Source organism: Callorhinchus milii, unplaced genomic scaffold (genome assembly GCF_018977255.1).
Source record: "Callorhinchus milii isolate IMCB2004 unplaced genomic scaffold, IMCB_Cmil_1.0 Scaffold5, whole genome shotgun sequence".
Taxonomy (NCBI): Eukaryota; Metazoa; Chordata; class Chondrichthyes; order Chimaeriformes; family Callorhinchidae; genus Callorhinchus; species Callorhinchus milii.
The window spans coordinates 8442721-8458917 of NW_024704746.1; the positions used below are offsets into that span (position 1 = coordinate 8442721).

Consider the following 16197-nt stretch of genomic DNA (forward strand, 5'->3'; position numbering starts at 1 on the left):
ATTACAAAACCCTTGGAAGGGCTACTTACTGTAACAGGAAGTATGCCAGACACCTCACTCTGACTCAAACAATTGGGGACTTTGGGGTCTCTGACTTCCAGATACTTTGACTTAAAATCCAAAGAGAAACAACTTCAAGTTTCCCAATGCCTGTATATATTTTTGAAGGGATTATTACCCCTGGAAAGTGATCTGCCAATCGACTAACAACCGGGTTTCTACTTACTGCTGGATAAACAGAAGCGCGTGGAGTAGGGTTTTGCCTTGCCCTGGAATCGAACTCGGATCCTCTCGCTTGCTAAGTGAGTGCTCTAACCAATTCGCTACAGGACTCCACATTTGATTCCGTGCAAGCCTGCCATTCACTTTACATGCTTGGATCCTGACCCCTGACTGTCCAGCACCTTGGGACGTCCTCCTGACATGAAAGATGCTCTATAAATGTATTGTACTTGCCCTCGTACTGCGCTTTTGATAAAGTCTTTTACCTCAGTGTAGGCTGATACTCTAGTGCAGTGCAGTGGGGAGCACTGCCTTAACGGAGGTGCCATCCTTGAGGCGAGACCATGGTCCCATCTGCCTGTTCAGATTGACATTACCATTGGCACCATTCACAAAGGGAAGGAGTTTCTTCCGGTGTCTAAGCCAACAATCCGCCAGATAAAATCGGTCAGTCACTTAATGGCTGTTTACGGGACATTCACTGTGCACAAATTGACTGCCCTGTGTCGCTTACAAAATACACGGTCACCACACTGGAGAGCGATTAACTATGAAAGAAGTGCTGCAAGTCATTTTGACTTGACAGTTTATCTATAGGATGAGGTGCGTTGACATAAACCTGCGGGTTCAGCAAGCTCCAAACACCAATTACAGGCTGGCACAGTGCTCTGCTACAGGATGTTCTGTCTGCAGGAATCAAACTTCAAAGCTGTATTCCACTGTGCTGCCGATCAGCTTGCTGGTCACCTGCTGTCGTGAGCTCTCTCTTCAGAGCCCAGCAATCCTCCAGATCAATCAGTTGTTCACTCCATGGCTGTTTCTAGGGCCTTGCTAGTGCAAATTGGGTGCTATGGTTGTTCACACACAAAACAAATACTCACCATATACAGGTAGTTCACTACATACTTTCCGGAATTAGGTAAGCAGGATGGGCCCCTCCAGGGAGAGAGTGTGCCATTCCATTACGACAATCTATCTCTGTATTTAGATGTTCAGAGAATCTGTCACCTTGTTCAGTGCGACATCTTATGTGACATGGATGGAGCGAGGAGGCAAAATGCATCTCTGACAGCTAGTTTCAGCTCCTCGGTAGTCTCGTATTGCTGTTTTGCAACAGTGAGTAAGAGGACTTTGTCAACACCCTGCACAACAGCAATTATGTGGTTCGGACCTTTCGATGTGATAAGACGCTGAAAAATGCAAGCTCTTTCTTTTCTAATTTCACAGGCCCCATTTTTAAATACAGTAAAGTTCAGTGTGACGACCAGGTGAGTCCAGAACATCTCAGTTCTCTTCATTAAGTCTATGCGTCCTCTCTCTCTTCCCTCTGTCTATTTGCCTCCTCTCTGTCTGCCTCCTCTCTCCCTCAAACTGCCTGCCTCTTCTCTCCCCATTTGCCTCTTCTCTGTCTATCTCGTCTCTCAAGTCATCCTCTCTTGATCTCTCTCGTACTCTGCCCTCTCTGAATCTGCCTATTCTCCCTGCCTCCTCTCTTTCTCTCTGACTCTCTCACTCTGCCTTCTCTCTATCTAACACTGCCTTTTCTCTCATTCTCTGTCTCCACTACTAGCCATGTGTCTTGTCGATTGGATTACAGAGATTAACAGGATGAGGTACAAGGCTTGTAGGCAGTCAGGGGGAAACTGTCTCTAGCACAGCACCTGCTCTCTGGCCTGATTTAACAAATAGTTTTCTTTCACCTCTGGGCAACTGTCAGGAACATTTCACAGTGTTTGTAACTGATTTCAGCATCAGGGCAAACACTGACAAAAAAAGAACAATGTAGAGAGTAAATCCCTTCTAAGATTTAATGTTTAACAACAGCACTGATACACCAGGTGGTGAGGGAATCACAAAACATCTCATCATATTATCCTCTTTCCCTCACTCCGCCTACCTATCTTATCTATCTCACTTTTTCTTTGAATAAGCCAAGCTGACATTTCTGGCTTCAAAACTTATTCTACTCTCCTCCCGATGGGGCTGACTTGACTGAGATCTAACTCCATGGATACTGGTTGCCCTCGATACCTTACCCATGTGGTTATCATTCATGCATGAATGTTGGCAGAGGGCTGACCAGCATATGTACCAATGGATTGAAATTACTAACAGAGTGTCCTATGGTGATATACCATCATAAGAGGGGAGAGCAGAAAGGAAATCTCCCTATTAAATTCCGTTAGCTGCCAACATCACCAAATGCTGCCTTAACGCCGACTGCAATATTAGCCCACAGGAGTTTAATATATGGCTCGCAGCCCATCCTCGATGGCTCAGTCTGGTAAAGCCATGCACACTGAAAGTTGCTGGTTGAATAGCTGCCGACATTCATGCATGAATGATGGAACGCCTGAGCCCGGTGCCCATGGAGCTAGATCTAAGTCAGCCCCTCTAGGAAAAGTAGTCGAGCCAAAAGCAAAGTTTCTGTACTTTACAGTCTTATGTAATTCTCTTACCTGACCACCAGCACCTCTTGATCTCCTTTGTTACTGAGATTTGAGATGTCTCCTACAAATGAAGGAAGAAATTACTGGTAAGTGTTTGTTTGGCGAAAATGCTGAAAAATTGAGCATTAATAATAATAATAATGAGCCACAAAGTCTCCATCCCATATTTCCTGCACTTCGGGAAAATAAAGAGGACAAACTTACGGCCTGTTAGTTTGTGCACAACTTTCTCTGCCATTTGGCAGCCCTGGGAGAGCTGGTCGCGGAAACTCTGTCCCATGTAGTAATCAATGTCGTTGGCTCGGAGCAGCTCTTCGAACGACTTGGTGGTGTCGCTCAGGTGTTGCTTGAGGATCTGACCGATGCTCTTACCTTCACGCATCTTCTGGCGGAGGTGGGAAAGCTCCCGGGCCTGCGCCTGGATCAGGCTGTCGTACTTCCTGGAAGGCGAAAAACAAGATAAATTCAGTGGAAAGAAAACCCTGAAGGGGGCGAGAAAGAAGAGCATAACTATAAGATAATAATAATAATAATCCTTGCATTTTAATACAAAACTTTGAGACATGTCAAAGCACTGTACAGAATATACTATGAACATACTGTGTATGTTGTGGGTAAAACACAGCAGTCTCCCACAAACTGTCGTGGATAGAGTGGCCACTTTTTTTTCACTGAAATCTGACGTGTCTCCTTCAAGTGAGAGAGATTACTCATTGGCATTTTTTCTCCCTGCCCTCCCCTCACTCCCACCTCCCAAATGGAAGGGAGAAATGATAGCCGAGTATAGGAGAGCGGAATACAGGATGGAGGTTCTTGTGGGGTGAAAACACCAGCACGTACTGTCTAGTTGGGCTGAATAGCCTGTTTCTATGCTGTATCACTTTGTGTAACTCAACCTCTCAATTGGAAATGAGCTAAAGAATTTTCAAAATCCTGCATGGTTTTAAATTTAAAGGGGATGGTCTTAAATCTTAAGGGGGAGGGGAGGATGGAGGGGGGAAGAGTCTAGAACATAAAAACACCTCAAAACATAATATTCACTGGCAATTTCAGTGACTGCCATATGTGAACAACAACGTTCCACAGACAACCAAAACATGAATGACCAATTTTATCTGGGGAATTGTTGGCCCCAGAAGAAACAGCGGAAGAAACTCTTATCCCTTTTTGAGTAGCGTCATGGGATCTTTAATGTCCACCTGAACAGAAAGGGGGACCTTGATTTAACGTCTCAACCTAAGGAAGTGCACTTCCAACAAACGCAGCTCTCCTGAGGCTCTGCACTGCAGTGTCAGCCTAGACTTTGTGAGTCCAAAGTCCCGGCATGGAGTTTGAACACACAACCTTCTTAATCAAAGGCCAGAATGCTAGCAACAACAATAATAACAAAATTACATTTGTATAGCGCCTTTCACATTGGGAGGACATCCCAAGGTCCTGTATAGTCAAGAGTTTGGACCAGAGTTGGGGGTTGGGATCAGGAGGGGTGGAGGATAAGTAGTAGTGTGGGTAGGAGGGTGACAGAAAGCGCGGTTGAAGAGAAGAATCTTGAGATAGGCTTTGAAGGAGGCAAGGAAGGGGACAAGAGAAAGGGAACGTGGAACAGAATTCCATAGGGTGGGGGCGTAAAAGTTAAAGGCCCGACCGCCGAAGGCTTTGAAGGCGAGGACAAGGATTTTGAACTCTATCCTCTGGGGTATGGGGGAAGCCAGTGGTCGGTTGAGGATGGGTGTGATGGGGTCATGGAGCCTGTTGTGGGAAAAGGGCATGAGCTACAGAGTTCTGAATGATCTTCAGCTTGTGGAGGGAAGAGTTGAGAAGACCCGACAAGCAGGGAGTCAGCAGAGCAAACCTTCTTAATCAGATGCCAGAATGCTAGCAACCTAAAGGGAAGGGGTGGAGGGGAATAAAAGAAAATGTCCTGAGTATTTACCCTGGCCAAGTGGTGTTTTTAGCTGAAGGACCCATGAGTTTGGCGCTCTTCAGCTGAGCCTCCAGTGAGGTGACTCTCTGAATCAGCTGCTTGATCTCAGTGCTGGGCTGGGCCGTGACCTGGAAGTGCTCGGCTGAGTCTGTCTGCCAGAGATCCTCGTCGTTGGGCTGGGTGGCCGCAAAGTGGGGGTGTTCCCCGTGGGGGCGCTCCACGCTGGAGGCGTAGTCGCTGGTGGTGGAGATGGAGCGAACCCGGCACTGCAGGTTGTGGATGATCTTGTCCGACTTGCTCAGCTGCGCCTTCAGGCTCTGCACGTGCTGCTGCAACAGAGCCACGTCGCTGCATCTGCCGAAGTCCTCGACCGACAGCCCCTTCCTCAGGCAGGACTTGACCCGAGGCTCGGAAGGGGACCCGGGGTTGGGATCCGAGGCCGAGTATTGAAGCTCCATGTGGGCTGGGTACAAAAGCTCCTGGAAGTCGGACTCCCCGTATTCTGTCGGGAAAGAGCACACGGCAGGAAATTATTTTCTTGCAATACACCCATGCCATAGGAACAGGAGTAGGCCATTCAGCCCCTCGAGCCTGTTCCGCCATTCTATTGGATCAGGACTGATCCATACCTCAACTCCAATTGCCCCATATCCACGTGCTCTCTTGAACTGCTACCTTGGGGTATTGCAATGTATTATTATTCTCAGTTCACTTTCTCACTGCAGGTTGGCATCTTGGGTGGTAAACATAGATAGCAGCGAATCAAATGTTAACTCTGTGACTGCTGATAAGCGCTCTGGGACGCTAACCCGCATGAAGGGAGCTATACAAATGTAAGTTGTTGTTGTTATTGTTGATATACATTTGGCTCAGAAAGCTGCTTCCAAGCAATGCCCTGGCTCCACTGGCAGTTCTGTAGTCTAACCCAGAGGCAGGATATATGTCATCTTTCGCATCGTCCACCCCTCACCTACTCCCCTGAAGTACATCCATAAACCTGGGTTTAACATCTCATCCCTGGCATTGCAGAGCGCCCCCTAGTGATGCACTGGATTGCCAGGCATCAGTGTTTGCTCAGGTCCTGACGGGGAACTGGAACCCACGGACTTCTGAGAGCTATCAAGTGATCCAGTGTCAGCAACAGTAATTTGGTCACTCAATCGATGACTGTTTGTGGGACACTGCTATGCGCAATTGTCTACCACATTTTGCCCATAAAATATATACTTTCAATTCACTTTACAGTATATTCTGTGAAGCGCTTTGAGACGTCTACATCAAATGCAAGGATTATTATGATTATTATTAACACTCAATACAGCTTTGCATTTGGCGGACTCACTCCCTGAACGTTTTTGCTGTTTGGCCTTGGTCCTCCTACCACGGCCCCATGTTACTCTCAGTGCGGGAAAGGTCAGAGCTTCGCTCTTCACAATCACGTTTCCAGTTCCTTTATTTCACCCACACACAACTGCGCTTCCGTTGATTTATATTTTTGAAAAGAAAAAAAGGCTGAGCTTTATTTATTAATTGAAAAATACACAGATTTTGATTTGCTGGACCTGCTCGCTGTCTGCGGCTCATGTCACAAAGCATGGCATGTGCTGCTGGTGATATCACGCTTTGACATCAAGTCATTCATTTTTCACATTTTTATTGGCTGGTTGTTAAGTATATTTAACCTATTATCTATCTGAACTTAGACTGTAACACTGCACTGATAGCTTAGAAAGAGGGGGTTACTGGAGGGAACTGGAGAGCGCAGTGGATCAGCACGTTTGTCTTCATCCTCTAGCAATTGGTTTCAAATCCAGCTACTGGACGGAATGGAGGTTGGCTCTCCACTGGTTTCAAAGGACTCGTGAAATAAATTGGGACCAGCCCAGTCCCGTGTACAGTGGAATGTACTTGTAAACACTGGGAGTGCAACATACCTGTACACTGACTGTAACATTCCTGTACACCGACTGTAACATGCCTGTATACAGTGTAAGATACCTGTACACACAATGTAATATTACGTCTTTTATCACCCAGTGAAATGACAAAATAATGTGTTATCAGCAATGTCCTTATGACATCACACAGCGCGTCAGGAGAAATATGTGAAGTGACTTTAGGATGAGCAGCCCCAGGTCATGATCAACAATGTGTGGTGACTGACTGACACTGGGGTAAATGTCTCACCATTATAATCCAGCTTCGTTTTATTCCCGGACTGTAGTCCTATTGTCGGCATAAATGGAGTCTCCTTTGAGCTGACCTGCTTTTAAGTTGTTTGGCCACTGAATTTTGAATCAAGTTAACCTGCTGTGGCGGTCTTGAGAACCAAACCAAACTTAACACAGGCCTACGAATTTCCTGTTCTGTTGCCCCAGTAATAAATGAGGCGTCGCTGGTGCTTCAGAGCCATCACCATCGTGGACTGAAGTAGGTCATTGCACCTCCGGTCATTGTTCTGCTGGAGGCTAAAATACCTGGAGGCTCTGGTTAGAGAGCTGTGCTGTCAATGGTTCGTGCAGCTTACCAACAAAGTTCAGTGCTTGATCCCCTCTAGCTTGCCCTTAGCTGCACGTAACCCTGCTGAGCACTGGTTACATGTAGTGCTTCTGATAGTGCGGGTGTCCGACTGAGCTACCTGTTCTAAGTATTTTTCGCCCACAAAATACACAATCAATTCATTTTACAACATATTCTGTGAAGTGCTTCGAGACGTCTCAGCAAGGTGATGAGGCTTATTATTATTAATGCAAGGCTTATTATTATTGTTAAATCCAGGGCTGGTCAGTCTCGCCGTTACCTGGGCTGCTGGCTTCCTCTCGGTCTGCCTCATTTTCACTTCTCCCGCATGTCTCATAGCCCAGGTCTTGCAGGTCCACTTGCACCTGTTTGTTATCTTGCTCCACTAGTGATTCAGCTGGAGCAGATGGCAAAGGAGCAGCGATCAGTACAACATTACAGGCCACACGCACTTGCAAAACCAAACACTGGGATCAAAATGACCATCTTCTTGACCATGTTCCGTTCCTTACTTAATGAACATTGTTAAATACTTCTCAGCATGAGGGGAGAGGGTACATTTTTTGGGGGGATCAGCCTGGTTTCTGTGAGGAAACCCATCATTGTGCTTAAGATTATCCAAACCAAGCTGAGAATTCCATGCATCCCACCTATATATGGAAATCCCAGAGATAGATTGTTGGAATGGAATACACACTCTCTCCCTGGAGGGACACATTCTGTTTACCTAATTCCGTAAAGTATTAGGCGCAAGTTGGCAAGAGCCAAGGCTCGGGGAGTGTGTGTTGGGGTACTGCTGGAGATGAACCAGCTAAAACCACACAGCTTCCCATTGAGAGCACTGCTTGGCAAGCTTTCCGGCTACTTGTCCAGCTAGGACCACTGTACCCATTAGGGCTTTGGCTTGCAGGGATAACAGGAGCTGAGTGGGAGAATTCCATGCCCTTAGTGACTGGTCTGCCCTTCCAAGTTCTGCCAATGAGCCAGGCTGGCTGTGCTGTCATCAGCAGTGCCCTGGAATACTACGGACTAGACTGGCTCAGTAACCGGAGTGCTGTACGTACCAAGCAGAACGCGGCAGTGGTTGAGCTGATCGTCCTGGGCTTTGACAGTGGCCTCGGTCATCATCAGCTTCTCTTGCAGCTCCCTGTTCTGGAGCCGGCACTCGGCTAGCTCGGCACGGAGCTGGCTGGATTGGTGCCGGAGGTCGGTATCGGTGTGTTGCCACTGGCTGATCCTTGATGTACCCGCAGCTACCTGAAAAGAGAGAGGGATCAGTTAGCAACAATTACACAAAGGCCACCCTGTGTGTGTCAATAAGGTTTTTCGACTTGAAAATGTTTTCAAGTAGATCAGCTGAAGATCGCCCACCAGCCTTTCATTCGGTGCTTCCTGCAGTGAGAGTGTTTACAGGATGTATCAGAACCTCATGACTGTCATCAGCTACGGAATGGGAACGGCAAAGAGAACAAGCCTTGTGTTCAACCTGGCACCAGGGTGGGAGCTCTGAATTCAGTTGGCTTGTTGCTACCAAATAAATGTTGTCCTTGGAAAATGTTGTATTTTCATATGTTGCTTTGTTTCCCCACAAACACTAAACGTGAGCCAAGCAAATCATTCACCAAAGGTTTTACATCCACACTCTGGTCTCAATCTTGGTGAGTGTGGAAGTGCAGAGGGATACACTTGTACGTGCGCGCGTGCGTACACAGGGATTGTGTATGTGTGCATATTAAGGTATATGTGTACGTATGCTGGGTATGTATGTGTTTGTGTGTGGGAAGGGGAGCAGATGTGTGTACAAGATATATGTTTGTGTATGTATAAGCAGGATTTATGTGTGTGTGTGTGTACAAGGTGTATGTGCATAAGCAGAATTTTTGTGGCTTGGTGTGCAGGGACATGAGTGCACACAAGAAATTTAACAAGATTGTTGTTTGACATAAGGTGATTGCACGTGAGAGTGCTTTCTCTCTGGATTGGGTTAGGTGAACTGACCTAAACTCAAAGCACATTAAGTTTCTAGTTCAGTTACAACTGAGGTGCATTCTCAACGGCTGCGATAATAACTTTGTAAAATAACAACAGTTTCACTCACACCCACCTCTTGGCTAGAAACCTTGAGCTCCGGTGTCTGTTCTCTACACTGCGATAGGAAATTTCCGAGGTCCAAAGAATGGGGTCTGGCCCGCTTGGCGCTTCCATCACGCAGTTGGACGCTGACTCTCGCTCGCTGGCTCTGAGCTAAGCTGAGCTCTGCTTTCAAACGCTCAATTTCCTTGGCCATGTTTACAATCAGCTCTGGGTTGAAGGTTCCCTCGGTGCTGAGTGAAGAGTTCAGCTCCAGCTGCTGTTTCAGCAGGCCACTGATAGTCTCTGCATTCCCCAGCTTGACTTTGAGCTTTCTGATCTCTCGCTGGCCCCACTCGTTCAGCTTCTCTTTGCTTTCCTCCTTCCACCACTCCCGGCCTGTCAGGTCCTCTCCCTCTCCATCTTTCAGTTCTGCGATCTCCAAGTGCAGGCCAAGCAAGGCGCTTCTGTCAGCGAAGGAAGTTACAATAAAAATAATCCTTGCACTTAATATTACGTCGTTGAGACATCTCAAAGCACTTCACAGACTATACTGTTATGTGAATTAACTGTATATTTTGTGGGTGAAACGCAGCAGCCAATTGCGCACAGCAGTGTCTCCCACAAACAGCCATGGATTGAGTGACCAATTTTTTTAAAAAGGGATTATTGCCTCCGGAAAGCAATCAGCCAGTTCCTATTTACTGCTGGGTAAACAGAGGTGTGTGGAGTAAAGAAACTTGCCTAAGATTTCGCCCGCCCAGGAATCGAACCCGCTTGCGAAGCGAGAGTAATAACCATCATATTACGGGACTCCAATGGAAATTCCTAGCTCAACTATGGAACTGAAATCCTTGAATGTAGCAAACAGGTCATTCCGCTCACTGGTGTTTTCCTCCATGTGTGTCACTAGTCTAATCCCATTTCCACCACTCGATTGTGATAAAACACAAGCATGTAATTTGCCTTACCTCATCTGGGGCACTGAGGTGTAGCCAGACTCTGCAGTCTGCGCCTTTATCTGCGATAGCTCTCCCTCCAGCAGTGTCTTCTGCTCTGCCAGGTGCTGGATCTCCAGCATGGCCTCCTCCAGGTCTCTCCGCAGCCCTTGCGGGTCCCCAGCCAGGCTGCTCCCGGACCCTGTGACCTGCTGCTCGGGGCCAGTCTCCATTATGGCTTTCTGCAAAAAACGACAGTCAGTCCGCACAGGGTGAGAGGTAGCCGGTCACCGATAAACCGGAAATCACATCCCGGTTTACATCAAAGCTGAGTCTGCTCCAGGCCGCACACAAAGTTCAAATCGTGAGGGGTTTCGATGGAATAAATAGAGAGAAACTGTTTCATCTAGCTGGTGGGTTAGTAACTAGAAAACACAAGATTTAAGATAATTGAACCAGAGGAGAATCTGTTACAATCTGGAATGCTCTGCCTGAAAGGGTGTTGGAAGCAGATTCAATAATGACTTTCAAAAGGGAATTGGACAGGTATTTGCAGGGCTACGGGATAATAGCGGGGGAGTGGGACTAGCTGGATAGCTCTTTCAAAGAGTTGGCACAGGCACAATGGGACGAATGGGCTTCTTCTGCGCTGTAAGATTCTACGAAATGCAGCAGGGGTCACTGTTTGTGACCAGGAGATCAGAACCTGGCAAATGGATTTTTTTTAAAAAAATTACTCAAAATATCCCGTAAGCAAAATGAACGATATTTCAGAAAAAACATACAAAAGTATGAATTCGAAACGCTTTAAGATAAAACTCTTCCAGGACAATGTAAAAGGCAGTTCAGATTCACTCACCGCTCAACTAATTTTCTGGCTCCACACAAATGATATGTTTATCTCCTCATAGCTCCACCTTGTGGCAGTGTGGAAGATGTCTACCCCCTCCTTGAGACACTTACTCGGCTCTGGTAGTGGGCTGCTCCCTACCCTCTTCTTCCACTAGGATGGTGTCAGTCTTTGGGGACATCACTATCATTACAGATGGGGAGGGAGTACGGTAGGATGGGCGGGGAAGGGGAGATGAAGGGGTAACAATAATAATCTTTGCATTTGATATAGTGCCTTATCATGTCAGTGAGAAACCTCAAAGCGCTTCACATAATATATTGACTGTTTATTTTGTGGGCGAAACACGGCAGCCAATTGCGCACAGCAGTGTTCCACAAACAGTCGTGGATTGAATGGACTTTTTTGAGCGATTATTATTCCTGGAAAGCAATCCTCCAAACGACTAACAACTGGGTTCCTACTTTCTACTAAGTAAACAGAGACATGTGAAACAAGGAAACTTGTCTAAGGTTTCATCCTGTCCAGGAATCAAACCTGGGTCCTCTCGCTTGCGAGGCGAGTGGACTAACCACTACACTATGGGTAATGTGGAAGCTCACTGCATTGCTCTTACCTGGTGGCTACACTCCACAAGTACTGGGTGGTAATTTGATGCACCAGGCTGAAAGCCATCTCCAAAGTGACTGTTATCAACTCCCTCCAGATGCAGCTCTAGAATTTAGATTGAGACACACCATTACTACATCAGAATAATAATCCTTATATTTCATATAGCACATTATTGCAGCAAAACATCTCACAGCACTTCAAAGTGTAGTGAATATGTATTTTGTAGGCGAACGTTACAGCCAATTTTCACAATAATGTCCACAAACAGCCATAAAGTGAAGGACCAATTTTTTAGCTGATGGATTCTTGGCCAGGACACGGGGAAAAACTCCCTGCTCTTTTCAAATAGTGTCATAGGAACTTTAACATCCACCTAAACAGGCAGATGGGACCTCGGTTAACGTCTCACCCAAAGGACGGCACCTCTGATAATGTAGCAGCACTGCACTGGAGTGTGAGCTAAGACTATGTGATTCAAGGTCCCAATGTGGGGCTTGAACCCACAACCTTCTGACTCACAGGCAAGAGTGCTACCATTGAGCCAGGCAGCCATGACCAATGAGCAAGTTTCACCCTACAATACAAAGAACACAACAGAGTTCAAACATCCCAAAGCCATATTCTCTATATCAAGCTCAACTTCCTGACATTTTTTGAGGGGATGTTCTAAAGTGCGATTTGATAGCCAGAAACTGCGCTGGCCAGATGTGTCAAATAATACAGCGAATTTGTTTTACGATTATACAGTGGTAGCATGCAAATGTAACAAGAGTTAAAATAATAAATACAGAGCAGTTTTTAAAATAATATTTGGACCTTTTTAGTTGATTGATTCCTTCAGGAGTTTTTATGAACATAATAAATAAAATAGTGGTGCCATTGTGGGATGGTGGACTCCTACTCTCAATCAGTCTTTTGTGTCAAGACTACAGTATTAAGTCTTTGTTCGCTTTCCAGCTCCCTGCGGTTGAATCAAACCAGCAAACACCCAGATTCTTCATTGACGGAGAGTGGGTAGACAGTGGGCAGGGAAGGAATGATTCCCTGTACCCCACTTCTGTCAAAGTGTTGGAATTTCTTACTGGGCTGTACTGTAAAGACAGCCTTCGAGCATTAACAACAACAAGATTCCATTTATAGAACGCCTTTCACGTCAGGAGGACGTCCCAAGGCGCTGTACAGTTGGGTCAGGACCCGAGCAGGGGAGAAATGGTCAGGGTGAGGGGAGGGGAGGGAGGGAGCGAGGAGGGGGTAGAGAGTCGAGAGGGGAGCTGAAGGCACGGTCAAAGAGAAAGGTCTTGAGACTGGCCTTTAAGGAGGAAAGGGAGGAAGCAAGGCGAAGGCCCTGGGGGAAAGAGTTCCAAAGCCTAGGGGCTGAGAGGCTGAAGGCCCGGCCATCGATGGTAGGGCGGTTGGGGCGGGGGATGTGGAGCAGACCGGAGCCAGAGGAACGGAGGGTATGGGCAGGTAGGTAGGGGGATAGTAGGTCAGAGAGGTAGGAGGGAGCAAGGCCTTGAATGGCCTTGTAGGTGAGGATGAGGATCTTGAAATCGAAACAGTCCAAGACAACCACATTACAGCATTACCCCCTCAGTCATTTCCTGTGGAGCTGAACTGCTCAACAGGCCAGTCATAAAGAAGCAATTAAGCGTTGCTAATAGAATGGAATGGAATGTTTTCAACTCTGTCTGTCTGAATAGTAAATTCTTCAGCCAAGTAAATGATCTCTGTGGCCCCTTTTTCCGCTTTCTTCCCCTTCTCCTCTCCCAGTGACCCTGGGCTCTTCCCTCCCCTGTCCTCCAAACACGTGTATTTTCCAATGTGGATAATAATAATAATAATCATTGCATTTGAAATAACGCCTCATCCTATATTTGAGACGTCTCAAAGCACTTCACAGAATATACTGTAAAGTAGACTGACTGTATATTTTGTGGGCGAAACCCGGCAGTCAATTGCACACAGCAATGTCCCACAATCAGTTGTGGATTTAGTGACTAATTTATTATCTACAGAAAGCAATCCATCAATCGACTAACAACCAGATTCCTACTTACTGCTTGGTAAAGAGAGGCATGTGGAGTAAGGAAACTTGCCTAAGGTTTCAACACACCCAGGAATCGAACCCGGTTTGCGAGGTGAGCATGCTAACCACTACCCTACGGGACTCCATAGGATCCCTGAGCAATAATCAGAAGCAGGGAACCCTGGTTGATTCCTTTGCACCCGCGCCCCACCACCCAAACGCACTCTCCCTCACTCCCTTCCTTACCTCAGGGACACCGAAGTGGACCTTTATGAGCATCAGAGCAGTAAACTCCTGGTATGTCACTGGAAACAGTTAAAATAGTTTGAACATAGCCTAAAAACAATGGATAGGTGAAGAGCTCGATAAGAAGAGGCTGAGATAGCCTGTGGAACCACAAGCAGGGAGAAAAAGGAATTGCATGCTTTCTTCAAGAGCTGGAAGAAAATTGTATGGAAACCATGGCAAGAGATGAAAACACATTCTCTATGTGAGAACCAGACTAGGCTGTTTTAACCATCCTAAGAACTTTTCAATGTCATCTTATTGAAGGGTTCTTAGGACTAAAACAACCTGTTTCTTGGATGGCAGGAAAGACCCTGTCTTACTACTTAGCAAGACTTTGCCTCTTTAATAGAGAGAAGACACTACCCCTTTAATAGGTAGTGGGCCAGCCACTGCCTCTTATATAGATACCCACCAGTGTTACTCAGAGGCAGACATGATAAAAGACAATAATGGGGAAGTCGAACACTGAATGTCCTGGATGGGAGGGCTTGGGGAAGATTCCCAACGCATCGTGCTGCACAATGGCTGCAATTCCCCAACACTGCATTATCTGAGGTGCTATTCTTAGGGTGAGTCGCTAAACCTGATGTCGCTTTTACGTTTTCAGATGGACATAAAGGAATCCATATCACCACCTCTAAGGATGGAATAAGATTGGGGATGGGAATTGCACCTAATGATGGATGTAAAGTGTGGTTGAACAGACATGGAATATCATTATAATTTATAATTATATAACGTTGCAAGTTGGGGACAGGCAAGAGGATTTTCCCAATTTCTTCGGGTACCAAGCCAATGTGTTAAGTGGTTTGGGATGCTCTTCCAAGGTTAATATTTTTAAAAAAAATTTTAAGGGATTATTACCTCCGGAAAAGCAACCTGCCAATCGACTAACAATCGTTTTTCTAATTAGTGCTAGGTAACTAGAAGTGTGTGGAGTAAGGAAACTTGCCTAACATTTCGCCCTGCTCGGTAATCAAACCCAGATCCTCTCGCTTGCGAGTAGTCTAACCAATACGCTACAGGACTCCACATCAGTTACCTAATTTAACCCATTCTCCTATTCACTCCCCATATTTGTTAATATTTCTACTCAAGAAACCATTCAATTTCCTTTTGGAAGAGTTTATTGATTCTGCATTTGTGGCAGAGAATTCCACATCCTCACCATTCTCGGAGTAAAGAGATTTTTTTTTAATTCCACTCCACCCCCCCATACCCCACCTCCACTTAATTCCTTTGTTGATGGAGAAGAATCTAGTTCAGAAATACTTTGAGATGATATTTTATTGTGAATAAATTTGACATTGGAACAGACAGGTATAATATGGTTATGCAAGTTATCTGATACATTACAAAAGGCAGAGCAAGTGTGAACAGGGCGTATTTGTATTGCACAGTTTGATCTATAGCAGCATCTCCATCTTCTCAATACCATTGTCAATCTCTCCTGACCTGAACAGCAAACAGACTGGGAGACCTCTATAACCCTCAGAATACTGGATACGATGGGAGAATTTGTACAGAGCCAGAGAGCATTGCCCTTGTAGAAACTAATCCCACTGCTGTGCATGGGTTGGGCGTCATTGAGTGCTGGAGACGGGGATGTTTTTTTTCCTTCTACCAGAGCAGAGGACAATGTCCCCGTGGAACCCTTAATGCGAGGGGAAGGGTTACTCAACTCGGGAGTGATGTACGTGACTTATTTCCAGTTATCCGGACAAATCCATTTCTTAACTAAGAAATACCGCAAAAAGGAACATCTGTTTCCAGGAATTTTCCCAATAATAGAAAAAATATCCACAAAGCCCTTCACCAACCCAAAAGTGACTGCAACGGCCCACAAGCAGGGAAAGACAGCTCTGCAGAACTTTTATCCAATTTACACTGTAATATGGCAGCTTTGTTTGATGGGTGGGTAAAGGCATCTAGTTCATGAGCATATGAGGAGAGTCCATGGTAGGAAGGAGAGTCTCCACAGCACTAAGACCTGAGGGACCACTGTGAGAGTGAATGGATTGGGAGCAAGGGACACACGAGCAGTTGTGACCTGGCAGCCATGTTATGCGTGAATCGAAAGCTGTCCACAGCCATGTCAGAGCTGCCTGCAAGTCTCCTACTACCTGACGGAACCTGCTTGGTCTTTACCTTTCAACATTCTCTCCTAAAGACATTGAGTTGTCTACAGCTCCAGAGGCACAAGCTGGCCCATGGTAAATGGGCCAAGATGCCATGCTTTGCGAGCGAGCCTTGACAGTGAACACCAGAGGCCTATGTGGCAAGGAGAGTTGTTGTAT

At 46.2% G+C, this 16197-nt stretch overlaps 1 protein-coding gene across 6 annotated transcripts in view; it reads right to left on the reverse strand.

Moving 5' to 3' along the window:
• Nucleotides 1-16197, reverse strand: part of pde4dip (phosphodiesterase 4D interacting protein) — a 131402-nt gene that overhangs the window by 25251 nt on the left and 89954 nt on the right. For all 6 annotated transcript variants that reach the window (XM_007895548.2, XM_007895549.2, XM_007895543.2 and 3 more), the window contains 8 exons: nucleotides 11591-11688; nucleotides 10158-10366; nucleotides 9221-9653; nucleotides 8181-8373; nucleotides 7397-7513; nucleotides 4606-5098; nucleotides 2877-3112; nucleotides 2682-2733 (listed from right to left, as the gene is read on the reverse strand). In XM_007895548.2, coding sequence (XP_007893739.2) covers nucleotides 2682-2733; nucleotides 2877-3112; nucleotides 4606-5098; nucleotides 7397-7513; nucleotides 8181-8373; nucleotides 9221-9653; nucleotides 10158-10366; nucleotides 11591-11688 — 1831 coding nt within the window. The remainder of the gene's footprint in view (nucleotides 1-2681; nucleotides 2734-2876; nucleotides 3113-4605; nucleotides 5099-7396; nucleotides 7514-8180; nucleotides 8374-9220; nucleotides 9654-10157; nucleotides 10367-11590; nucleotides 11689-16197) is intronic.